This window comes from Lipotes vexillifer, unplaced genomic scaffold, assembly GCF_000442215.2.
Source record: "Lipotes vexillifer unplaced genomic scaffold, Lipotes_vexillifer_v1.1 scaffold1549, whole genome shotgun sequence".
NCBI classification, from domain to species: Eukaryota; Metazoa; Chordata; class Mammalia; order Artiodactyla; family Lipotidae; genus Lipotes; species Lipotes vexillifer.
Window position 1 is genome coordinate 2048523 of NW_006771034.1, and position 27285 is coordinate 2075807.

Below are 27285 nucleotides of genomic sequence, written 5' to 3' on the forward strand. Positions count from 1 at the left end.
CTCTCAAGCACTGCGCCACCAGGGAAGCCCGACAGTTATACTTTTTATTTTACAATTTGGATTCCTTTTATTTCTTTTTTTTTCTCTTATTGCTGTGGCTAAACCTTCTAAAATTATGTTGAATAAAAGTGGTGAGAGTGGGCAACCTTGTCTTGTTCCTGATCTTAGTGGAAATGGTTTCAGTTTTTCACCACTAAGGACGATGTTGGCTGTGGGTTTGTCATATATGGCCTTTATTATGTTGAGGTAAGTTCCCTCTATGCCTACTTCCTGGAGGGTTTTTATCATAAATCGGTGTTGAATTTTGTCAAAAGCTTTTTCTGCATCTATTGAAATGACCATGTGGTTTTTCTCCTTCAGTTTGTTAATATTGTGTATCACACTGATTGATTTGTATATATTGAAGAACACTTGCATTCCTGGGATAAACCACACTTGATCATAGTGTATGATCCCTTTCATGTGCTGTTGGAATCTGTTTGCTAGTATTTTGTTGAGGATTTTTGCATCTATGTTCATCAGCGATATTGGCCTGTAGTTTTCTTTCTTTGTGACATCTTTGTCTGGTTTTGGTATCAGGGTGATGGTGGCCTTGTAGAATGAGTTTGGGAGTGTTCCTCCCTCTGCTATATTTTGGAAGAGTTTGAGAAGGATGGGTGATAACTCTTCTCTAAATGTTTGATAGGATTCACCTGAGAAGCCATCTGGTCTGGGCTTTTGTTGGAAGACTTTTAATCACAGTCTCAATTTCAATGCTTGTGATTGGTTTGTTTATATTTTCTATTTCTTCCTGGTTCAGTCTCAGAAGGTAAAACTTTCTAAGAATTTTACCATTTCTTCCAGGTTGTCCATTTTTTTGGCATATAGTTGCTTGTAGTAATCTCTCATGATCCTTTGTATTTCTTCAGTGTCAGTTGTTACTTCTCCTTTTTCATTTCTAAGTCTATTGATTTGTCTTCTCCCTTTTTTTCTTGATGAGTCTGGCTAATGGTTTATCAATTTTGTTTATCTTCTCAAAGAACCAGCTCTTAGTTTTAGTGATCTTTTCTATTGTTTCCTTCATTTCTTTTTCATTTGTTTTTGATCTGATTTTTATGATTTCTTTCCTTCTGCTAACTTTGGGGTTTTTTTGTTCTTCTTTCTCTAACTGCTTTAGGTGTCAGGTTAGGTTGTTTATTTGAGATTTTTCTTGTTTCTTGAGGTAGGATTGTATTGCTGTAAACTTCCCTCTTAGAACTGCTTTTGCTGCATCCCATAGGTTTTGGGTCATCATGTTTTCATCGTCATTTGTTTCTAGGTATTTTTTGATTTTTTCTTTAATTTCTTCAGTGATCTCTTGGTTATTTAGTAGTGTACTGTTTAGCCTCCATGTGTTTGTATTTTTTACAGTTTTTTCCCTATAACTGATATCTAGTCTCATAGAGCTGTGGTCGAAAAATATACCTGATACAATTTCAATTTTCTTAAATTTACCAAGGCTTGATTTGTGACCCAAGATATGGTCTATCCTGGAAAATGTTGCATGAGCACTTGAGCAGAAACTGTATTCTGTTGTTTTTGGATGGAATGTCCTATAAGTATCAACGAAGTCCATCTTGTTTAGTGTATCATTTACAGCTTGTGTTTCCTTATTTATTTTCATTTTGGATGATCTGTTCACTGGTGAAGGTGGGGTGTTAAAGTTCCCTACTATAATTGTGTTACTGTCAATTTCCCGTTTTATGGCTGTTAGCATTTGCCTTATGTATTGAGGTGGTCCTACGTTGGGTGCATAAATATTTACAATTGTTATATTTTCTTCTTAGATTGATCCCTTGATCATTATGTAGTGTCCTTCTTTGTCTCTTGTAATAGTCTTTAAAGTCTATTTGATCTGATATGAGAATTGCTACCCCAGCTTTCTTTTGATTTCCATTTGCGTGGAATATCTTTTTCCATCCCCTCACTTTCCATCTGTATGTGTCCCTACAGACTTCCGTCTGTAGGTCTGAAGTGGGTGTCCTGTAGACAGCATATATACGAGTCTTGTTTTTGTATCCATTCACCCAGTCTTTGTCAGTGGGTCTCTTGTAGACAGCATATATATGGGTCTTGTTTTTGTATCCATTCACCCAGTCTATGTCTTTTGGTTGGAGCATCTAATCCATTTACATTTAAGGTAGTTATCGATATGTATGTTCCTATTACGATTTTCTTAATTGTTCTGGGTTTGTTATTGTAGGACTTTTCCTTCTCTTGAAGTTCCTGCTTAGAGAAGTTTAGCATTTGTTGTAAAGCTGGTTTGGTGGTGCTGAATTCTCTTAGTTTTTGCTAGTATGTAAAGGTTTTAATTTCTCTGTTGAATCTGAATGAGATACTTGCTGGGTAGAGTAATCTTGGTTGTAGGTTCTTCCCTGTCATCACTTTAAATATGTCCTGCCACTCCCTTCTGGCTTGCAGAGTTTCTACTGAAAGATCAGCTGTTAACCTTATGGAGATTCCCTTGTTATGTTATTTGTTGCTCTTCCCTTGCTGCTTTTAATATTTTTTCTTTATATTTAATTTTTGATAGTTTGATTAATATGTATCTTGGCATGTTTCTCCTTGGATTTATCCTGTATGGGACTCTCTGTGCTTCCTGGACTTGGTTAACTATTTCCTTTCCCATATTAGGGAAGTTTTCAGTTATAAGCTCTTCAAATTTTTTCTCAGTCCCTTTCTTTTTCTCTTCTTCTTCTGGGACCCCTAAAATTAGAATGTTGGTGCATTTAATATTGTCCCAGAGGTCTCTGAGACTGTCCTCAATTCTTTTCATTCTTTCTTCTTTCTTCTGCTCTGCAGTAGTTACTTCCACTATTTTATCTTCCAGATCACTTATCTGTTCTTCTGCCTCAGTTATTCTGCTATTGATTCCTTCTAGATAAATTTTAATTTCATTTATTGTGCTGTTCATCATTGTTTGTTTGCTCTTTAGTTCTTCTAGGTCTTTGTTAAATGTTTCTTGTATTTTCTCCATTCTATCTTCAAGATTTTGGATCATCTTTACCATCATTACTCTGAATTCTTTTTCAGGTAGACTGCCTATTTCCTCTTCATTTGTTAGGTCTGGTGGGTTTTTACTTTGCTCCTTCATCTGCTGTGTGTTTCTCTGTCTTCTCATTTTGCTTAACTTACTGTGTTTGGGGTCTCCTTTTCCCAGGCTGCAGGTTTGTAGTTCCCGTTGTGTTTGGTGTCTGCCCCCAGTGGCTAAGGTTGGCTCAGTGGGTTGTGTAGGCTTCCTGGTGGAGGGGACTGGTGCCTGTGTTCTGGTGGATGAGGCTGGATCTTGTAGTTTTGGTGGGCAGGACCACATCCAGTGGTGTGTTTTGGGGTGTCTGTGGCCTTCTTATGATTTTAGGCAGCCTCTCTGCTAATGGGTGGGGTTGTGTTCCTGTCTTGCTAGTTGTTTGGCATAGGGCATCCAGCACTGTAGCTTGCTGGTTGTTGAGATGAAGGAGCAAAGTGGGTGTTGGCGTTGAGATGGAGATCTGTGGGAGAGCTTTCACCATTTGATATTATGTGGGTCTGAGAGGTCTCTGGTGAACCAGTGTCCTGAACTCAGCTCTCCCATCTCAGAGGCTCAGGCCTGACACCCAGACAGAGCACCAAGGCCCTGTCAGCCCCACAGCTTTTTTTCTTTTCTTCTGTGCTCAGTCTAGTTCCGCTTGCTCATAGAGGGCCACATTCAGAGGCCTCCCCCCTGCACTTCAGACCACACTTTCTCATGGGAAATGGTGACAGTGACACCTCAGCTCGAGGGCAATAGTTGTGACTCTTCTTCTCAGTCCAGTTTCATGTTCTTATAGGGGGTCGTGTGCAGAGGCTTTGCGCCTAACGCGTCAGATCACAGATTCCACAGCAGACTTCTGCACGACACCTCATTCAAGATGACAACATGTTCTTTACTGCTATTCTACACTCCTCTCAGAAATGTCTAGTTGTATATTTTACCTATTTTTCTATTAGGGTATTTGTCTTTTTCATTCTGAGTTATAAGAGTGCTTGAGATGACAGATAGATAGATAGATAAATAGATAGATATTATAGATAGATAATCCATGTGTATTTCAGTATCTTCTTATATACAGTTAAAATCTGTTTACTCAGCTTATATCTGTCATTTGTCTTTTAATGTTGTTCATTATATTTTGTTACACATTTTTAAGAAAAATGTTTATTCAAATAATATTAACACATTCTTGATACGCAAGAGTCAAACAACACAGAAGTATAGATAACAACTGTGCTCTATCCCCTTTGCTCTCCTGCCTCAGAGGTAACTGTGCCCAGGCTTAAGGGCATCCCTTTAGTTCCCTTCAGATGCTCCACATACATTTAACAGTCACACAGAGTTTTTCCTCGGTTTTGCCAAATGGACCATACTGTAGGATTGCTTGTGAAAGGTTGTTTTGGGGTTTTGTTTGTTTGTTTGTTTTGTTTTGTTTTAACTTAACAGCATTTTCTAGATATCATTCCAGCTAATACAAAAAAGTCTCTTTCATAGTATAGACTCACCACTTTATTTAACGACCCTCCTTAATGAACATCTAGGTTTCTCCCAGAGGAAAAAAAAATTTTTTTCAAGTTGCTACAACTCTAAATTCTTTAAAGATCTGTCTTTGGTGCCATGCTAAGAATTTCTCCACCTCAGTATTATAAAGAATATTTAATCTTAGTATTTTTACAGTTTTCCATATGTATGTTATAACTGGCCAACTTTAAAAATTATCTTCTTAGGTTTGCTAGTTTTCAGTTAGTTCTTTTGGGTTCTCTAGGGTAGCAATCATGTTTCAGCAAAGAATGATAATTTGCTTTTTCTTTTTTAATATTTATGCCTCTCAGTTCTTTTCTTATTTTTGTTTTTCTCCCCATTAGCTAGATCTAGAACACCTATTTATTTTATTTTTTTAATATTTATTTTATTTATTTGGCTGCTCCAGGTCTTAGTTGCAGCATGCAGGATCTTTGCTGCAGCATGTGGGCTCTAGTTGCCTGGCCAGGGATCAAACCTGGGCCCCTTGCACTGGGAGTGTGGAGTCTTAGCCAATGGACCACCAGGGAAGCCCTTAGAACTTAAAAAGCTTGTTTCCAACTTCAATTCCCAACTAAATATTGGGGGAAGTAAAGAACGGTGTCGAGTTAGCTTAATAGTAATTGTCAAGTTGGAGAAAAGGAAACAGTAGATTGAAAGCTTCTTTCAAAACTAACTCTTTAGGGCTTCCCTGGTGGCGCAGTGGTTGAGAGTCCCCCTGCCGATGCAGGAGACACGGGTTCGTGCCCCGGTCCGGGAAAATCCCACGTGTCGCAGAGCGGCTGCGCCCATGAGCCATGACCGCTGAGCCTGTGTGTCCGGAGCCTGTGCCCCGCAACGGGAGAGGCTACAACAGTGAGAGGCCCGCGTACCGCAAAAAAACAAAACCAAACAAACAAAAACTAATTCTTTAACTCAACCAATGTGGCCACAGTGTATTTTGTGGGGTCAAACTGGGTTTGGACTGAGGAACTGGCTATATGAGAGGGAAATTTGCTACATATAAGGGGATTCAGCAAATAAGTAAATCTACTGAGGATAATGAGAGCCAGGCTTCTCATGGAGAAGAGAGTTATATACAGAGAAAGGGGAAAGGCTAGAATAAATTCCATGATACTAGATTAGAACAGGAAGTATTGGCATAGACTCATGGGTTTTAATACATATTATAATATATATAAATCTTGAAATAAATATGTTTGCACACTTATGTTATGTAAATATGTGGGTATGAATATATACACATACATATATTGCCTGGCTTGGCCACTGAGAGACTCAAAAGGCAACAACACCCCAGTATCAGTGAGCACACCAGTGTCTAGATCTGGGTTTCTAAATTCTCCATTGAAAGGAACCAGATCTAAAACTTCTCTCCAGGAGCTTTCCTCCCTGTGGTTATAGAATCACAGGCTAAGAGGATGTCTAAGTCTGCTCACTCACTTTACAGATGGGCACGCTGAAAGCCTAATTTTTCTATTCTTTTCTTTTGGTATTGGCTTTCTTAAAATGACAGGAGAAAAACAATCATCTAATATCAACATAGAGTATCTCACAATGGCTTTCTGAAGACGAGTGGTGGAAACTATATTTCTTTCTCTCTTTCTTACTAGGAAAACCAAGGCCTAAAGACACTCTGCCTGTATTAGGAAAAGAACTGAGCTCTCATGTTCCGACTTAGAAGGTGGAGGCCACTTGGTTGCACAGTTGAAGGCTGTGTATTATTAGCTCTTTTCATGATAAGCCAGCTTTTCTTTCTGAGTTACCAAGTAGATGCCTCCTGCAGCCTGTTGGTATAAGATTTCTATGCAATAGATACCAGGTGTGTTGGCTGGCTAACCTGCCCATGGCCCCAGATTCCTGACCTGCTGGGAAAGCATTCCTCTACTTGAAAAGGCAAGACAGCTACTTACATTTTTAATGATCAGTGGGTATCTCGTTACCCGTTGCATAGGCTTCAGTATAAAACTAGAGAGTGGCATTCCCTTACAGCGAGGGTCCATGGCCAGTCTCTGCAATAAGAGATTTTTTTTAATGTACTTGAGAAGTTTGCAAAATCTGGTCAGTGACATCAACATCGATGTTATTCAGGACTCCCCACCCATCACATTGTCTCATTTAGCTGAATGACAGCTGAGGAGCCTGGAGCTGGAAGAGCCGGGCTGGTTATCCTCAAGCCAGGAGGAGGCACGTTCCAGATGGAGAGTGGGAATCTACCTTGGATGTGACTCAGCTGCAGGGTTGACCCCTGCTCCCCAGATCCAGTGGATCTTCCATGGGACATGCGGTTCCTTACTTCCAGAGATGAGATTCTGGCTTTACAGAGAATATTTCCTCTGGATACCTACCAAAACTTTATAACATTCCCAGGAGCAAGGAGAGTCACAAGACTGTAGGGTCAGAACAAAATTCTCCCTTAAGTCCCAGAGATGCTGGAAGGGCCTGGCCGGATCTCACTGTCTGTTCTGGGCGAAGCCTGCACTCGCCGGTGGGAGCCCCAGAAGGGTAGGGATGGTGAAGCCGAGACATGAGGGTCAGGCCCCCAGTCCCAGGGGCTGTGGTTATCTCCACTCTGGACTCCCTGCCTCTTTCCTTCCACCACTTTTGTCAACTTGACTGGAGGACAAGATTCCTTTTACCTCCAAAAGGTGACCCTGTCTACAAGTCACAGGGGTTATATGGTGACAGCTCTCAAAGGTTCTGGTCAGGTTTAATGTCTTAGGAACAGGTTTAATGCCATGACCTGGACCCCAAGCCCTGGGACCTGTCAGTGCCTGAACCTGCTCCATCCGTGGACACCATTATTCCAGGAACACTTTGCAGCAGGCAAAGGCATGTCAAAGTCCCGCAGGAATGAGGCAGGGAGAGGGGATGAGGGGAGGGGTGAGAAGGGGAGGGGCAACAAGGCCCCTCCTGGGCTGGTGTCAGCATTTTCCTCAAGTTCAAGTACATCCAGTGATGAACTCATCCTGCCTGTACCCAGGGAGGACCCGGCCCTTGGCTGGAACCCCAGGTGGCCCATGGCACCTGGCAGCCCAGTATCTGCTCTCCAGTCTCCAGCCCACCCTAGGCCTACTTCATAGCAGTGTTTCTTCCCTTAGATGCCCCACTCATTGGGTAGAAAATCAGAGCATTTAATATTGAGAAACAGGGTGAGAAAGAAAGAACAAGAACATCTGATGCTACGGCCGAGAAGAGATGGCATTTTCCCCTCCCAGTGATGACTCCACAAACTTGGTTATTCAGGGGAGTGGGAAAGGCCTGCCCCCAAAATGCAGGAGGTACAAAGATAAGCCTGTCATTAGTATGATTATTTTGCTGTCTGTTCATCAAAATGTGCCTGTTTAGCAGACATTATTTTATTCTCTTTTTTCTTCCCCTCTGGGAGAGGTTGGGGCTGATTGCATGGGCTGGTCTGGCCAGCAGGGACCCACCCCAGCGAAGGGCAGTAGACCCAAAGCCTGGGGTCTCCAGCAGCATGGGGCCCACTTCCCCACAATGTCCCTTGGTGGGCACATGGCTCTCCAGACCCTTGTTATCCTCCAAGGCAGAGGTCCCGGCATCCCACACTCACCCCCATGGGCTTCTTAGAGCTTGAGCCCATCAAAAAGAACCAATTGGGAAAAAAACAAAGGGTCCATTGGGATTGCCGGCCATTCCCTTTGCAGGTGAAGGGCAGAGAGCAGCAAAGAACTGAGGATGCTCAGATTAAACAGAATAGGAAACCTGAGACCCACCAGCCCTACTAGGCCTAAAATTGAGACAGAGGATTTAAACCTGTATTCAAATAACACCGCTCACACCTGGCCAAGGCAGAGCTTCTAGGACAGCGCTGGTCCCTCCACTCCAAGCCCACCCCCTTGGTCTCAGCCCCCCGCCAGCGAGGGGCAGCCCCTACTGTTCAGCCGAGACCTCAGCCTTGTTGGCCTTCTGTAAATGTGTGAATCAGCCCCTCACACGCCCAGCCGCTGGAAGATGGCCACTCGGCGGGGCCAGAGACTCAGCTCAGCCTGGGCTCCTTACTTTGACAAACTCCTTGAAGTCGGGGGCCTCATCTGTCTTCTGCTGGATCAAGGCAGCCCCGTTGAGCTGGCAGCTGCAGAAGCGGATGTAGGGTTGCATGTGTGGCAGCTGGGCAGTCAGGATGTCCCCGATCATCTTCACAGGCATCTTATCCCCAGACATCTTCTTGCGAACTCTCAGCGCTCTGCACAGAAACACGAGAAGTGAGCGCCCTCTTCACGCTCTCTGACATGTACACAGCACACTTCTAGGTGGTACAGAAATGGGACGTGTGTGAGGGGCACAAACCCAGGGCCACTAAAGCATCTATGTGGCAGACAAGGAACAGAAAAAGAAATGAGTCTAGTGCTACAAAGAGGTATCACTGGGGCATTTTTCTTTGACATGAAGTCTCTTTGCTGGCTCTTAGGAAGAAAAACTTAAAAAAACAAACAACAACTTTGCTGATAAAAGACATAAAAGACAATTTTTTCTTGTGGAAATATATGGAATCCTTTTTTTGAATAACTCAGACAGGATCCCTGGGTGGATGTCTCACTTTATGGATGATCTGTCCAGGCTGGTATGGCCCCAACACTGAACCTGTTTCCAGGGCCAGTGCTACCCAAGGGAAGCTGCTGTTGCCAGGGGCCATGGAGGCTCAATTTCAGACAAAACAAAACATAATCAGGATGGTAAATCAACTGCCACAGAAAAATAATCCCATTATGTTCACGAAACCCAGGTATAAATGATTGTCTGAACAATCTGTGCCATTCTCTGGTTCACTGCTTCATCGCTATGGCTAATTTGAAGTTGACTGGATTAAGAGGAGTTCTGAAGAGAGAAGCCTATTCATATGATAATGGGTCATAGACTCAAACAATTTATATCCTGGCAGCTGAGAAGGGACTAGAGGGACTGGAAAGTGTTTGTTCAGGAGTCCAGCTGCATCTGAGTGTTCAAGACCATAACAATCAAGACTGTGCATCCCACCCTTCTAACTCGTATGTCAACTCCTAACCCAGCATCTATAAGAAGGGCGTGGCACCGAGCTTTTACGCAGCAAGGATAGCAATGTACTGTAAGGGCAGGACCTCGACATATGAGGCCATGGGTGTGTTCTGCCTACCCTAGTGATTATGGATGATGGCTGGCTGGCTGGCTGGCTGGCTGGATGGCTGGATGGATGGATGGAAGGGACAGAATGGTATGATATGGGATTTTTACATAAGGCTGGGAGGATGTTACTATGAATTCCTCTGGCTGCTTTCAAGGTCATGGGTAGGGCTATATAATACTAAGAAGGCTCTGCAGTCTTTGTATTAAAAACTTCAGATCATTTTATTTTCTTTCTCCTACATTTTTGGTTAAAGAAAAAAAAATCTTTGGACTGGGAAACAAGCCAAGGAGAAAAACTTTAGGGACAGTGCGTTATGTGGTCCAAACAATGAGCCATTCCCCCTCAAGCAGGTGCCCTTGCTGGGAGAGGTGCTGGTCAGTGCTGGCTGCCTGGGCTGTGAGGAGTGGCAGGTTGGTACCCTCAGGATGGCCAGGTGGCCACTGCTCACTGGGGGGTTGGTGTGGAATATCTCCCAGTGTGTAGAAATTTGCTCAAGGGTTACATCACTACCAATTCTGGGGGATGAGAGTGCTGAATAACCATGTTACAAACTTGCTATGGACGGAAATGGGAAGAAATTCCATCATTCCATGATTTTCCAATGAGGAGCAACACAATCTTTCTGCAAGGGAATAAGAGTACGTTCACCTGCTCCCCTCCTTTTACTATTATCTTTTTTTAATGATGGGGAGAGAAGAAAAAGGGAAAAGAAAAAAGATCACACGCAGACCATCACTGTCTTGAGGGAGTTAAGCCAGTTCCTGGGTTCTGGAGGCCCACGCTTGGAGACCTGAGCTGTCCAACTGCGAGACAGACCTAAAATCAGGCCCCTGCTATGGACCAGGCACCTGTTAGGTTGAACTGTGAGTCAACTTCTGGGATGTTCTACCGAACAGGCAAGGTTTTTGAGGACTGAGTTTGAGTGGGTTGAAACAGGGCACATCACCAGGCTCAGGGATCACATGAATCCATTGCTGCAGCCTCAGCCCCGCCCTTTGGTGAGCTGATTTGTAATCTCATATAAAGGTCTATGGATTCAAGGTCTTGCACTGCGACAGTAATCAATCAGCTAATGAACACATCAGAGAGCCTGACATTTGCTGAACGAATGCGTAGCCCTCTGAAGTTCGCAGATCAAGGGGATGGTCAAGAGAGCTGGCGTTTATGAATGTGTCCTATGTGTCAAACAATTTTTTTTAGCCTATATGACTTATTATCCCTATTGACAGTTGGGGAAACCGAGGCATGAAGAAATCGAGTGACTTGACCAGAGTCACACAGCTCATGGGTGGCAGGAAGCCCTGGTCTCCGGAGCCCACAGTCTGCAAGCACCACATGTGAGAACAAGCACGGTGCCCAGCCCCGCCTCCCCTCAAGCTGCTCGGGGCTCCTGGCCTGTCCTCGCTCCAGAAGCAGCTCCTGTCATCCCACCAAGGGGGGCTTCCACGGCCCCTCTGCTCTTCCCTTCCCTTCTGTCATTCCTCTTCATTCCCTCAAGCCTCTCCCTCCTTTCCTCTCACCCTGCCCACTCCCACCCAAAGCCCCTTCCTTTCTTCCTTTCTTCTCCCCACCCTGTCTTTACCCCACAAGGTATCTTTTTCACTTTTTAGTTTTCTTTGTTTTTCTGCCTAAAATAAAATCATGGCTATTCTTCTTAAGTTAAAAGGAAAACTGAATACTTAATATTTAAGAAAAACTTTTTTTGGTGGGGAGAAGCTCTTTCATTTATTTATTTTTCAAGCAAGGAGGCAGGAAAGGATCTTGATTAAAAAAACAGCTGCGGTACCTGGTTCTACACACCCTATCTCACTTCTGCATCCCTACTGCCATCACTTCTAACAGCCACCCCTAGGGGCCTGCGCCTGGCTCTTAACTTTAAAATGTTCTAGATTCTTCTCCCCTACTCTGCTCATTGAAGGCAAACTTCTCAGCTCTCTGCTCACAGGTAAGACAGCCAACCATCCATTTTAACCCCCAACCAGAGGCGGCATTAGTAGGAAGTCTATGTGCCCCAGGTACCTCCTTTTCATGTTCATTTTATTCGTTTCTTATTTATGCTTGATAAATCCTATGTCCCCCCTCTAAGTACAAGGAGTCTCTGGCCCTTGGCTCAGGAGTGACAGATACGTGGCTGCCCGCTGCGGCCTTCCAGGGAGAGCTGCCTTAAGTTCTCTCCGTCTTCTTCCATCCTGCCAAGAGTCCTAAATCTTCCCATCACTGGGATTAGTCCTTTGCACAAAGAAATTAAGTGCTATGCAGCAAAATTGTATAATCTACAATATGGGCGCTCACCATAAAATTCTTTCAATTTTTTCTGGTATGTTTGAAAATGTTCATAATTAGACCTTGAAAAGGAAAAACAAAGAAAAGAAAGGAAGAAAGAAATCAGGTCCCCAGAAAGCTCCTGCTAAATACAAGTATTTTATCTGGAAAATGAAAAGATTAGCCAAACTAACAAACCAGGTCATCAGAGGAAGGCGCAGAGCATACCTGTGATGGGAGAGGGGGTGTCTGTGCCCGTTGGTGCCATGATTGACAGGGTGCCAGCTGTACACCTGATCTCCTTGCTCCTTGGGATAACCCTGCATGCTAGACAGGGCAAGCGCCCTGACTGCAATTTTACAAGTTCTAAAACAAAGGGGTGGGGAGTTATCTGCCCGAGGTAACTGCCCCAAACAAGTTAGAAGGCGCTGGAGCCCAGATGAAAACTTGAGACGTCTGCCTCCTGGTCTCACCTTCTTTCCATCGAGGGCAGGATAGGGTGGAACCCCTAGTGGGACCCTGGGCGTTGTCCACAGAGCAGCCCGGGGCACCCTGATCGCCTTCTGTGTGACCTTGGACAAGTCACTCAACCTCTCTGAGCCTCGTTTCTGCGGTTGCAAGAGCGCTCTCAATTCCTACCTCCAGGGCTGTGGAGCCCATCAGCGCTAATGGGAGGAAGGAGCACGCAGGCCTGGCCCTGACAGAGCTCAAGAAAGGGGCTTCTGCTTTCCTGACAGGAGCAGGACAGAGGGTTAAAAGTACAGAGACAACAGAAAGGCATGGGGAGCGCCGATGCTGGGAGGGTTGGGGAGGGGTGTCACTCGGGAATATCAGATACATCGCCCGCCTCCCCACCCCCACGCAGCCGTCCAAGGAAAGAGGTGTTAACTTGTGGGTATATGTCCAACAGAAAACCTTTTCATCTATTTCAAAACAACCTGTCTCCAACACTTTAGGTTTAGTACTTGTAGGTTCAGGGGTTAACTAGCCCACCTGCCCCAAGTGACAAGGCAGCCTCTCTCCAAGGCAAGAGTGGGTGGTCAGCCCACCCTGGGGCCCAAGCCCAGCACCTACGAGGGACCAGGCACTCGCTGTCTAAATGCTCCCAAAGGAGAACCGTACGTGGTAGATACTATTATCACCCCCATTTTACAGATGAGGACACTGAGGCCCAGGGAGCATAGGCGACTTGCTCAAAGCAGGTAGGCAACAGCAGGGTGTGAGCCCAAGAGTCTGACCCAGACCTACGTTAGAAACCTCTACAGTATGCTTCTCAAGGGGGGTAATGGAAATACTTTCTCCAAGCCACCCCCATGCCGTCATCTTTGATTAACGTCTTCTAGAACATAGAGACAGAAGACGTTATAGTTTTTCTTCACATCCACCTCTCTGCACCTCTCTGTCCATCCCTTCATCTACTCCCAAACACACCCAGGAAAGTGGGGACCTGAAATCACTTTATAAAATCCCAGGGACCGGGCTTCCCTGGTGGCGCAGTGGTTGAGAGTCTGCCTGCCGATGCAGGGGACACGGGTTCGTGCCCCGGTCCGGGAGGATCGCACGTGCCGCGGAGCAGCTGGGCCTGTGAGCCATGGCCGCTGAGCCTGCGCGTCCGGAGCCTGTGCTCCGCAGCGGGAGAGGCCGCAACAGTGAGAGGCCTGCGTACCGCAAAAAAAAAAAAAATCCCAGGGACCACATTCAGGGAATAGCTGCTTCTCAATTATATGAACCTAGAGATCTGGAATGGGCACCAGTTCCCAGGGCCTGTGCTTCCTCCTGGCCCCCAGGATCACCACGGGCTTCATCTGTTTTCTAGCAAATGACGTTATACCGAGGGCCTGGTGGATTTGGAAGTTTTTTTTAAAACTGGAAAGGACTTTTGTGATGATGTAATCCAATCCCTTCCTTTTACCGGTGGGGAAACTGAGGAAGGGCAGCAAGTTGGGCTCCAAGCCCAGGTCTCCAGACTCCTGGCCCAGTGTTTCTCCCTGGCCCTGCAGCGGCCTCCGAGAATTAAAACAGGAATAAATAAAATAGCAACTGCTCCAGGCCAGCTCCTCAGAGGCCTATCCTGAGAACTGCCGCTGACCGTGGCCATGAGCGGTCCGACCGTGGCCATGAGCGGTGCCACCGTTTCCCATCTTCAGGAGCCAAGAAAGTCTCAAGAGACCAACATTCCCCCAGGGTCTGAGGCATGGGTCTGAGGCATGGGGTCTGCCCCCCGCCTGGATGGAGCTGGCCAGCGATTAGGAGCCAGAATCAGCCCAGCTCTGTTCATTCTAGAACCACGGTAAAAGCAGGAACCGGGATGCCTGAGCAATCCATTCTCCCCCGTGAAAAATTGGGGGTGTGTTTCCAGAAAGCACCAGGGCAAGAAAGAGCGATGGTTCTTCTGAGTGGAAATGAGGAAGAGAGGCAGAAAGAAACACAGGGCGGCATGCACGGAGGGGACACACGGACGAAGCCGCGTAGCAGGGCCGGTGCGCGAGGGCTAAGGCAGGCTGGGGTAGAGGAGAGGCTTACTTCAGCAGTTTGATATTACACATAATCAGGTCCTTCCAGTTAACAAAAATCATAGCACCCTCTTTCTCTGTCAGCAGCTCAGACTCCATCAGGGGTTTCTGAAAGATCTACAGATGCAGAAAACGAAGGAGTTCAGAAAGCAAACAGTTAGCTTAAAACTCAAATGCACGCACACACCGATCTGTTCAGAGCCACGGGAAGGACTGAGGCATCTGCAGCTTTGGCTGGGAGGCCCAGAAGCTGCAGAGTTTCTGAAGCAGGTGGACCTCCCTCTGCTGGGGGCTATGGGGGGTGGTGGGTTCCCATCAGGACCACACTGTTTTGCAAGGAGGCCCACTAAACCCTGGAGGACAGGCCTTAACTCCGCCAGGACTCAGCCAGGGGTCTGGACAAAGGCACTCAAGCCCTCACCTGCCACGGTGAGGAAATGGGCACAGGGAGGAAGTGGAGGGCCGAGAGATGCATGGGGTGGGGGGCACTCCTGCATTCCTGCTCCCAGCATCGGCTGCACAGACAAGCCTCAGGAAGCCCAGGGGAGCAGCCCTGGCAGCCGGGCCACCAACCAGCAGCCTGGGGACAGGATGGACTCCTCTGCTCTGCCCGCAGCCTGGGCTGGGCCTGGGACAGAGCCAGCGAGTGAAGGCCTGGTACCAGGTGGGCACTGCCCCCCTCCGGGGCTCCAGGAAATTGAGGAGCCTCACCAAGCTCCACGTGGGCGGGCAACTCACAGTAGAGCACAGGTCTTGGCTGAGCCCCACGTGGTGAGCCCCTGCCTAGAAAGAGGTCACAGCTACCACTGCAGGCAGGCCACTAGCTGGAAGGTACCTTAGGGACCGGGGCAGCCTGTCTTTGAAATAAACTTGGCTGGGCTGAGGCTGATCCCTGGGAGCCCAGAGTACTGAATGAGTCTTTAAGCCGACGTTGAACCTGGCATATACCAGGCCACTGCACAACATACAGTATCTAAGAGGGTGCCACTCACAGCCTAGATATCCACGACTGTATATTTAGTGACAGTCACATGTCTTGAGAAAGGGACACCTCTTCATACCGATGCTCCCTAAGCATTAATGATGGCCTTGGGGGCCATCAACTCATCCTGCATCCTGTACTCATCAACACTGGGTCACCGAGCAATGCCTCTCTGGGTCATTAAGACTATCAGAGGAGATGGTTTCACCATAGTTGGGGTACAGGGGTTCCCAAACTATCACGGTACTTTTCAAACTGTAGGGCGACCCCAACGTCCAGCTCTGCAAACCCCTGTCTCCTAATATGGCCACCCCCCATGCGTATGGACCAAAGGCTTCCTGAAAAGCCGAACTTCCCAACTCTGCACCTGCCCGTCCTCCGGACTAGGCAGACAAGGCCCTTGAGCAGCTCCCTGGGAGGAGAGCCAAGACGAGGCCTCGTCCAGGAGGGGGCGGGGGGCGTGCATGGGGCGCCGGGAGGAAACACCTCCACTCTCTGCAGCAGATCTTTCTGGCGGGTAATACGTAGCATGAGGAATAAGCAAGATATCAGGCATATGACTGCCGCCTTTCAGATGTCACCGCTGAGGGCCAGGGAGATGATGCTCTACGGCATCAGTTACTTGGTGGCTGAGCTGCAAGTTCTCTGGGCCGAGCTCAGACTCCCACCTCACAGCCCGTGTGTCCCCTCTCACGCGCTCCTCACGGGCTCATCTATCCCTGGCTTGAAGGGTCTCTGCCCCTCTGTGGGTAGGACTCACAGATGAGAACTGTGGGTCCGTGGCCACCGATGAGAATTAAGCATCTTCTCTTGGGTAAGACTCTCCTCTGTGATGTACCGTCCAGATGCTCCCGTACCTCGGAAAGCTTCTCACACTGGGAATCAGGACCCAGCCCTCCTTGACAGAGGCCCCGCCTTCCCCACCCTCTGCCAGTGCCCCCCACCCTGCCGCAGCACCCCCAGCTGCCCTTACCTCCGTGACCAGCTGCAGGTCATTCACATAGTTCTCCTCTGTGACAATGAGCTCGTGGATGTATCCCTGTCGCTTTCTCTCAGTTGGGGTCAACATATCCAAGAGGTGTAAGTCTGAACACCCTGCAAAACACAACCATGGGGACAATTTAGTCCAGGTCTGGGGAAGCCTGTACAGCTTCATGGGGAAGATCCCCAGGGTCCTCGCGGCCTCGTGGTCTCACTCCAGTTAGACAGTGTTGTCCCCTAAAAAGACATGTTCAAGTCCCATCCCTGGTAACTCTGAAGGGGACTTGTTTGGAAATAGGGTGTCTGCAGATGCAATCCAATTAAGACGAAGTCATATTCAGTTAGGGCGGGCCCTAGTCCAATATGACTGGCGTGCTTATAAGAAGACGACACAGAGACAGACAGAAGGAACGCCACATGACGACAGAGGCAGAGCCTACAGTGACGTGTCTACAAGCCAAGGAATGCCAGGGATTGCTGGCAGCAACAGAAGCTAAGGGAAAGGCATGCAATAAATTCTCCCCTGAAGCCCGCAAAGGAACATGGCCCGGCCCAAACCTTGATTTTGGACGTCTCACCTCCAGAACTATGAGAAAATAAATTTCTATTGTTTTAAGCTCACCGAGTTTGCGGTCATTTGTTACAGCAGCCTCAGGAAACTATTACAGGCCTCACACTCCTGCTTCAGCAAAACCACTAAAAGAGTGTCAAGAGAGAAGACTTAGTGGGGACTTCCCTGGCAGTCCAGTGGTTAAGACTCCGTGCTCCCAATGCAGGGGGCACGGGTTCGATCCCTGGTCGGGGAACAAAGATCCCACGTGCCACATGGGGTGGCCTAAAAACAAACTAAAAGAAACAAACAAACAAACAAAAACCAGAGTAAACTTAGTAACAACTGGCTGACATTTCCTGAGGGCTCTCACCATGCCAGGTGCTGTACCAGGAGCTGAACACTGACAGTTGTGTTTAATGCTCACATAGACACTAAAATCATCCCCATTGTACAGACAGGGAAACTGAGGCTCAGAGAGGTTGCCTCACCCAAGCTCTCTCAGCTGGGTGGTGGAGAAGCTGAGATGGGAACCTGACACTTTGACCCCGGAGACGGGGCTCTACCCCAGATCACTGCTGTTGGATCCGAGCTACAGGAGGGCACATGGTTATCCTGAGGTTGGTTTTTGGAGGATGAAAGGCTCCTGATGGGCCCGGGGATAGGGCAGAGGTGGGGCACATCCAGACGCTGCTGGGCAAACTCTCCTGGACCAGGCTGCTGTCCTGCACTCACGGGAGCTGAGCAGTGAACCTACAGGCGGACAGGGAATTCCTCCAGGTGCAGACGGCCGGACACAGCTTTGGCTGCAGGTCCACGAGGAGTAGGCTCTGCTAACGTGGGGTGGGGCATGCACAGCAGGTGGCGCCCGCCCTGGCCTCTGCTCACTTAGCCGGTTACTTGGGGTTGGTCTGCTTTGGATGCACTTGGGTTTCGGGCAGAGGCTGTCCCCTGCCCCAGGCACACTGGAATGACGGGCGGGGAAGCTCGCGGCTCTAGGGAGTACCCCTCCTGCAGGTCTGGACCTACCTCTTCCAGGTCAGTGGTCCCCTCACCCCTGTCCTTTTTATCAGGGGTTCTTTGTTTAATCACCAAAACCAGATTTGTAAAGAAGACTGGGAGGTGTCTTGGATGTAGGTGGGGGTGAGGCGCTGAGTCCCATTCACTTGCTTTTCGCATCCCTTCTTCTCCCCACAAGGGGGTGCCGTGGAGCACAGTGCGGAACCCCCTGCTGGACACCAGTGGTTCTCAAAGTCAGGTCCCTAGATGGGCAGCATCAGCAGCACCTGGGAGCTTATTAGAAATGCAGATGCTCAGGCCCCTGCTGACTAGACTGTGGAGTCAGGGCCTGGAACCTGATTTAACAAGCTATCCAGGTAACTTTTTAGGTACACTCAAATCTGAGAAGACTGCTCTGAACTATCAGGGGTTCCTCAGAGTTTCCATCTTCCCCCGAGGGAGTTTCTAGGCTCGTGACTGATCTAGTCTATATGCTGGAAGCTTCTGCAAATAGAACGATCCCTCTGGGGTGAATGATATCATAGACTTCTTGGTGAATGCTTCACTGTGCCCAAGATTAACTCTGAGCTGGCGCTTCCAGCCTTCAGTGTTGTCCCCTCCCCTGGCCAAATGCCCTCTCTAGAATGCTGGAGCTTCTCTTCCTGGGACAGGATAATCCCAGGATAGGCAGATGGATGCCAGGAAAGCACCAAGGCTGAGCCATCATCATGTTAACACCCTCCACACCCTTCCATCCGAGACCTCATTCAAAGCCATGGCAGTGAGGCTAAACTACAATTCCACAGGGCCACGGGCTGAGTATGAGCCTTTGCGTAGGTCTGCAGATGTTTCTGGGACTCGGGCCCTCTGCTCAGCCACCAGCTTGGCCTAGCTGTCCTTTCTGCCTCGGTGCATTGACTGTGTTTTATTAAAACAATTGCATCAACAATGAATTCTCAGGAAGGAAGCAAGTCATGATTGCTCACCTGGGGGGCTCAGCCAACCTCTGCCAAGGTGATGCGTGAGCCCCAGCTTACCAGAAGCTGAGTGATGTCACCAATTTCTTTAGCTTTCTTTAGGAAAGCCACCCAGGAAACACTCTTGAATTTGGGAGGAAAATATCTCATTCCTGCCTTATTTTTACCAAGCTTTCCTGTTAGTGAGTCCAAGGGCCCAGCAGTAAGGCCATTTCTTGTTAAAGGGTAAAAGTCAGCCCTTGCATTACAGACTTGTATGAACTCAGGGAAGCAGAGTCTCCCCTGCAATTTTCAGGACATTCCTTTCTGCAGGGATATCAGAGTACTGGTGCAGCCCAGCAGCTCTAAAACTCGGCTCCCACACACTGTGCAGTGACGTTTGCAGGGACACAAACATCGGGCTTGTAGTGGACACTGGTTGGAACAGTCTTCCAAACGTCCCCGTAGGTCACAATTCCCCTTGCAGAGTCTGGTGGATGCTATGAACTGTTACCTCAGAAAACATATGTATACAATGCACACAATATACACATTTTGCACACAATTTTAAAGGATTTGCAGACCCTCTTGAAGCTTGCTCATGGATCTCATTCCTTCATTCATTTGACAAATATTTACTGATATCCTACTGTGCTGGGTGCTGGGAATTCATGATGGAAGAGGAGAAATGCCTGACCCCCAGAGCATAGAGCTAAGAACCCTGGGGTCCTCAGCTGGGGGTGATGCCGCCCCCCAACAGGATGAAGGCGTTACTGCCCCCAAACAGGCTGAAGGCATTACTGCCCCCCTACAGGCTGAAGACGGTACTGCCCCCTACAGGCTGAAGACGGTACTGCCCCTCCCCCAAGCTGAAGATGGTACTGCCCCCCCTACAGGCTGAAGATGGTACTGCCCCCTACAGGCTGAAGATGGTACTGCCCCTCCCCCAGGCTGAAGATGGTACTGCCCGCCCACAGGCTGAAGACGGTGCTGCCCCCCCCCTACAGATTGAGGGTGGTATTGCTCCCCACCAGGTTGAGGGTTGCACTGCAACCACCTCTCAACTCCAGGCTGAGAATGAATTCTTGGTTGTCATAATGACTGGAGGTGGCTGCTGGAATTTGGGGGGCTGCTAGATGACCTGCAATATACAGGACAGCGAATGGCCCACCTCCAGTGCCAATAGCACCCCACTGAGAAACGGTGACATTCCTAGAAACTGACAACTCTGCAGCAAGGATGGTGCACGTGACCAGAGACACACAGAACGACTGAGGAACCGGACACAAGGACCTGTGAGGAAAGATGACAGGAACTGGCTTGCTTTGCTTTTCAGAAGTTCATTCTTCTGAGTCTTCAAGCTTCACACAGTGTGGTTTTGAAGAAGCTCAGAGCCAGAGCAACAGCAGAAGGTCCAGGGCGGATTTGGGGCCACTGGTCTAAGAATCCCAGGGGCTGAGGCCAGTTCAGGGTGAACTGACCGTCTCCTGATCATGGGGGTGGGGGGCATGAGAAGGCTGCATGGCGTCCTACTCCCGGCAGCCCCAGCCTTCGGTCAATCCACCCAGCAGGCTGAGAACTACGGGGGGCCAGTGCTGTGTGACTCTAGGCTACTTGCCCCAACAAACCCCACCCTGTGCTGGCCCCCCAGCCAGCCTGCCTGGAGACAGAGGGCTGGTCCAGATGGCCTCTCCAGGACCCAGGACCCAATGAACAGCAAAGATTTTGTGGGGAGATTTGTCTCAGCATTATGTGCCAGCAATGTTGGCTTGGAACAGTCTTTTCAGCTACTGAACTGACCCATAGGATGCTGTTTTAAAAATTCTTGCTGATGAATGCCAGACCAAGAGAACCATTAAAGACTTGAAATAGGTGCTTTGAACTCAAAAATATCCTTCCTTTGAAAATTTAATATTTAGAAAAACAAAAGAGTTTAGAAACTCCATTATTCAGAGCAGGGTAAGTGGAAAAGACATTTCAAATAGAGAGTTTTCTTTAGGGGCGGAGGGATGTGGTCCTTCTCTCCTCTGGGAACCAGAATAAACATGCTTTGCTGGCTTCCTTTCCCAGTGAAAAACGAGAGGGCAAAGCACAGCAAATAAATTTCGTGGACATCTTGGCATGATGGAGGGATTCTTATAACTAACTATAATCCACTCGCAGCTGAAATAATATTGCAAATGACTCCAGGCAGTCAGAAATGATCCCCAGTTACAACCCATGTAAAATTCCTAATCTGTGAGCTGTCCCTTGTAATTTCGTATAGTTAGACACATTTACAGAACAGAGAGAGCCGTGATGCCCCTCTGAAAGGATTTGAGTCTGGGGCACTGCAGAAAAGTATCTTACCCCCAAAGATCATCTTGTCCCCTCAGTGGGACATTGCTCATAGGAACAGCATAATCTAAATAAATTGCTTTTTTACAAAAGTAATGCACGAACACATGCTTATTGTAAACCGTTCAAAAGACACGAAGTGTCGAGATGTAGGGTAAAAAGCCCTCTCTCCCTACCCCAATCATTCTCCTTCCTTTCCCAGCGGGGACCATAATTTTTAAAACCAAACCAGGCCCCACAGCAAGCTGGCCACAGAGCAAAGCAAATAAACAGGCTTCATTCCTCTTATGAAAGGGCCAAAATATACAATGAGATGGTCAATAAATATGCATTGCATTCCCCCTGAAGTCCAAGAGACACATAAATAAGCAAGGTAATGTCCTTGTCCTCAAGGAAACTCACAGCCCTGGGGGTGACTGGACATGAAAATTAAATTTAAAACAGCAAGCAACAAAGAATGGGCCTGCGGGCTGTGCCGACGGTGGAGGATGCAGCAACTCAGAAAACTAGATGCTCTCCATCCTGATGGAGGAAGGTTGTACGAGGACCTGGTCCTCCTTGTGCCAGGCTTCTATATGGCCAGGGAGGATGGGGCCATTATGTTGGGGACGTCTGGGCCAGCATGCCAGGTAAACACAGAGATGCTATGGAAGATAAGTGTGGAAGCAGACGATTACAGAGGCCGTGATGCCAGAGGGACGGGGGAAAAGCGGTATGGAAGCTTGAGTGACGGTTTTTCATCTTTAAGGGAAAGGATCCACCAATATCTGTGGGGACATTCAGTCCAAATCCTCTGGCTAAATGGCCCTGGGTCAGCAGGATCCATGTTAACTGGGATCCTGGAGCTCCTGTGTACACAGAAGGCTTCCCCAGGGTTGGCCTGAATGTAGGAAATGGGAGGCTCATGGCCCTGGTGTCTCCTGCCAGGTGGGCACACTTCCCTCAAGGCGACACTGGATTCTCCTGGGAAAGTGAATCTAATCGTGTTGCCCTTATTGCCCACAATGGATGTGACAACAAGAAGGTTCTGTGGTCAAAGCACTTTGTCCTTGCCCTGCAGCCGATGTCTAAACCCCCTCTTCTCTAAGCTGTGGCCCGCTATGGCCGCAACTGTGCTTGATGCTGGGATTCACTGATGAAGGAGCAGGACAGGCGGTTGTCCTGTGGGAGCTTCAGTCTGCTGGAGGCTGGGGCATCCCATCCACACTCTGGTCCTTGCCGATTCACAGGTACCTCGCAGAGGACACCATGCACCCTGTCATCCATCCCTGAGACCTCAGAGGTGCAAATCCTTAAGACTGGATTTTTTTTTTTTTTTTTTTGCGGTACGCAGGCCTCTCACCGTTGTGGCCTCTCCCGTTGCGGAGCACAGGCTCCGGACACACAGGCTCAGCAGCCATGACTCACGGGCCCAGCTGCTCCGCGACATGTGAGATCTTCCCGGACCGGGGCATGAACCCGTGTCCCCTGCATCGGCAGGCGGACTCTCAACCACTGCGCCACCAGGGAAGCCCAAGACTGGATTTTGATGGGGGTCTAGAGATGCCAAGTGGGCACGGAGGCCTGTGGTGAGAGGTGGGGGAAATTCTACCTGATGGCACCAAAGACGCCCTGAGCTATGTCCAGCTGAGCCCAGGCATCCCTCTGCAGCCTGTCCGGGGACTCATCAGGGCCTTCTACTCAGCTGCACTCAGTCACAACCCGGAAGTTTAAAAGCACCAATGTGGTTTCCAGATAAGCTTAATTGTCTCCCAAGAAGGAGAATCCAGCTACATGGGCTGCTGGGCAGTTTAATGACTGTTGAGAAGTGGCAAAAATCAAATTACTCTCAGGGATAAATCATCTCTTAATTTTGCATCAAAAAGAATGTTAGTAATTTTCTTTTTTAATCAAAGGCATATCATTCATGGCTTTATAACCGATGTTGGAATTCCTGGTGTGGCATCAAGTGCCCCATGGTCTGCATTTGTTAGCTCATTCCTGGCCCCGTTTATGTCACCATCCTTGTTTTTCTTTCTTTCTGAGTTCCTGCTGTCAATGTGCTCTAACCTGCAGTATTTTAAGGGTCCTTACTAGCCGCCATAAATAAATCTTTTGAGTACACAAGGCAGATCGGTGTGTTAGAAGTACAAACACACTTCCATTGCAGTATGAGGAAGGAGGCCATAGTGTTTTTTTAATATGAGTTTATTTATTTTATTTATTTATTTTTGGCTGCATTGGGTCTCCGTTGCTGTGCGCAGGCTTTCTCTAGTTGCAGAGAGCAGGGGCTACTCTTCTTTGTGGTGCACGGGCTTCTCATTGCGGTGGCTTCTCTTGTTGTGGAGCACGGGCTCTAGGCGCGCGGGCTTCAGTAGTTGTGGCACGTGGGCTCAGTAGTTGTGGCGCACAGGCTTAGCTGCTCCATGGCATGTGGGATCTTCTCAGACCAGGGCTCGAACCCATGTCCCCTGCATTGGCAGGCAGACTCTTAACCACTGCACCACCAGGGAAGTCCCAAGGCCATAGTTTTGATGAGAGGGATCTGGGAATGTTTTCCAGAGGAGGAGGAATTTGAGTTGGGTTTTCCTCAGGCAAATGTCAGGGTGGGTGAGTAGGAGTTAGGGATCAGAGCAGAGGGGCAGTCAGAGAAAAGGGCAGCAAGAGTGGGGTGGTGAGGCCAGAAGGCAGGTGAGGAAGAGGGAAGCAGAGGCTGGGGTACCAGGGAGAAAGGAAAGTTAACACGGATGCTACTCTGAGCCACGTGGTTCCAAGTGCTCTACGTTCATGGACTCATGAAATCCTCCCCAGTAATCCTATGTGGTAGCTACTGCTGTTATTCCCCACTGAACAGACAGGGAAACAGGCACAGAGAAGTTAAGTAACTTGCCAGAGCCTCAGTTAATAAAAGGCAGAGGGGATCTTACCCCAGCGTTCTTTCTCTTGATCACTATGCCTCTCGCCTGGTGGAAAGGTGATGCATCAGTCAGCCGGGCTGCTGTAACAAAGTTCCACAGACTGGGCGGCTCAGACAACAGCATGTATTGTCTCACAGTTCTGGAGGCTGGAAGTCCAAAATCAAGGTGTCAGCAAGTCTGGTGTCTTCTGAGGCCTCTCTCCTCGGCTGGCCATCTTCTCCCTGTGTCCTCACATGACCTTTCCTCTCTGTGCGATCATCCCTGGCGACCCTTTTTGCCCAAATCTCCTCTTCTTAGTAAGGATACCAGTCAGATTGGATGAGGACCCACCTTGATGGCCTCATCTTAATGACCTCTTTAAAAGCCCCTTCTCCAAATTCAATCATATTCTGTGGTATGGAGAATAAGGGTAAGGGCTTCAACATATGAATTTGGGGGACACAATTCACCCCTAACAGGTGCGGAAGGACAGTCGAGGAGGCTCTGAACAATGTAGCTAGGTGTCTGGATTTTCGTCTTTGGCTGGGGAGCCAGGGAAGGTCTGGTTGTATTTTGGGAGGGTCACTGTGGCAGCTGCGTGGAGGATGGAGGGGGCTGTGGCTCTCGAGTTTGGCTGCATGTCGGAATCACCTAAGGAGCCTTTAAAAAGCCTGGCGTCCCTGCTATACTGCAGACTCATCAAATATGACTGACTGGGGTGCGACCCAGGTGTCCATGACTTGTAAACCTTCCAGGTGGTTCTGATGTGCAGCCAACGGTGAGGACCACACCATGAGAGGGAAGCTTGCCCGGAAACAAGGCGCCTGGTGTGAAGAGGGAGTAAGACTCAGAAACTAGATCTGTCCAGGCACATGCAGGATGAGAGTGGCCACAACCGCTGAACCGACTCCAGCCCAAGGCAGCTCACTCACGCCACTTGTCCAAGGAGATGTGATGGCCGTAACCATAGAATGCCATCCTCTAAGGCCACCCACACCCCAGAGCCCAGAGAACCTCTGATGCTCTGTTCCTGGAGGCCACACTGCCACCACCACCTGACCCCCAACTCCAGGGCTAGAGCTTGAAAGATCAGTCTGCTTGATGCCCTCATTTTACGGATGGGAGAGCAGAGTCCAGAGATGGACGGTGACTTCTGTGATCAGGAATAAAACCTTTGCTCTTGCTGTCTTGGAAAGTGGAGACTCACGAGGAAACCATGAGCTTTTGAAAGAGTGGGGCTGAGGGTGGCCCATACCCATGGCTCTCCCAGTCCATTCCTGGATGACCCGGTTGAGAGGACGCTCCTGTCCTCGGAGCCAGAGGCTGTTGGGGGTTGGTGGCAACCAGACTGGGTCAAGGCTACCAGGTCTCCTCTGAAAATGACCTTGGCTGACCAGTCCCAGGGCAGCCCCAGCCCATGGGAAGCTCCGGACACCAAACCAGCTCTGGGTGGTCCACAGGGGCATGGGTGGACTTCTCATCCCAGTGGAACCTTCTTCACAAGGATCTAAGAACAACCTGGTCCCCTTGGTCTCTCCTAACTTGGCAAACTGACCCCGCTGGAACACAAGAGACCACCTGAGCCCATGACATCTCCTTCTCTTTCTCAGCAACTGCAGAGATGCCCTCAGGTCCCTGCTTTCATGGAGCTTCCATTCTAGTGGAGGGGAGACATAAAACCAAACACAAAATCAATATATATTATTCAGGGTGGCGTAAGAATGGTGAATAATAAGTCTCATGATTAACAAGCTCATTTCCTGTTCTAAGGTCTTCTCACATGGATTTTTTTTTTTTTTTTTTGGCTGCAACCGCACAGCTTGCGGGATCATAGTTCCCCAACCAGGGGTCGAACCCAGGACATGGCAGTGAAAGCGCCAAGCCCTAACCACTGGATCGCCAGGGAATTCCCTCACGTGGATTTATCTTTTCAGAGCGGTGCCTTCCCAGGTGCAGTTGGTGCAAGGTTCTAGGCCACACACAGCAGGGAGACTGGACACTGGGGTGCGTCCTTTCCCTCCAGCCTCGCTGGGGATGAAGGAAGCCTGCAGAATGACGGGGGGGGGGGCAACACCAGACTGTCCACCACTGACACTTCCTGAGCAATGGCCGAGAGTGAGGTACTGTGGGGAATACACAAGTGTGAGAGGTAGGGGCTGCCCTCCAGTTTCTAAGCAGATGGGGAGACTGGGCATCATTCAGTACTAAATACAAAGGCAGGTACCATTGCTATTTAGTGTTTGTAGGTCTTCATGGGATAGGACCTGGCTCCCAAGAAGCTCACAGTCTGAGGAAGGAGGTAAGAGTATCTCTGTCTATGCATCAGCCTCCATCCACTCAGCTTATGTATGGTAAGTAACTAGCATTCAGCAAAGAGCTCAGACATGGTGGGTTACAGGGGCTGGCCAAGGCAGCAGAGAAAGGAGGGGTGAAGGTGGGCAGACAAAGCAGGGGAAGATGGGGTGAGGGCATTCCAGCTGGGGCCCACCAGTGGCTTCAGCTTAATGCAAGAAGCTTGGAGAGGTGGTGAGGCAAGTGTGGTGATAGAAGGTCTGGCTGCGTAAGACTCGACGGGCAGGGCGGGGCCGGTGATGGGGGTCCATGGACCCAAGCGCACATACCACCTCCCCCGGACGTGCAGGCACACAGAGCCCTGGGAGGAAGACGAAGCTCAGGGAGGTTGAGTCGTGTGATCTCCAAGGCAGGGCAAGGCTCCACGTCCATGCTGTCTGCCCAGCCAGGATGCCACAGTGGGGACCAGTGATGAAAGTGGACCTTTCTTTTTTTTTCTGGCTGCATCACACGGCATGCGGGACCTTAGTTCCCCGGCCAGGGATTGAACCCGTGCCCCCTGCAGTGGAAGCGTGGAGTCTTAACCACTGGAGCACCAGAGAAGTCCCAAAAGTGGACCTTTCCATCAAGTAATTTGGAGGTCAGAGGAGGCAGTTTTCACGAGAGCCAGTTGGAAACCCACTGGGCCAACAGAAGCCCGACTTCTGTTTAGGGTCATCATGGTGACCCAAAAGGTAGCAGAAGGAACTAGAAAGAACATTAGACCAGGATGCTGGAGACCAGCCTGGGAGTTCACCTCTTTAAGCATCGGTATCTCCTCCTGGAAGCCAGAGTAGCTGCAGCCCCTGCACCCGCAACCCGTT

General features: G+C 48.7%; 1 protein-coding gene across 1 annotated transcript in view; it reads right to left on the bottom strand.

Annotated features, from left to right (window-relative positions):
• LOC103078504 (intersectin-1-like) overlaps positions 1–27285 on the bottom strand; it is a 94576-nt gene that overhangs the window by 21438 nt on the left and 45853 nt on the right. The window contains 4 exon segments of the mRNA XM_082931002.1: positions 6463–6561; positions 8573–8756; positions 14460–14566; positions 16405–16526. Coding sequence (XP_082787128.1) covers positions 6463–6561; positions 8573–8756; positions 14460–14566; positions 16405–16526 — 512 coding nt within the window.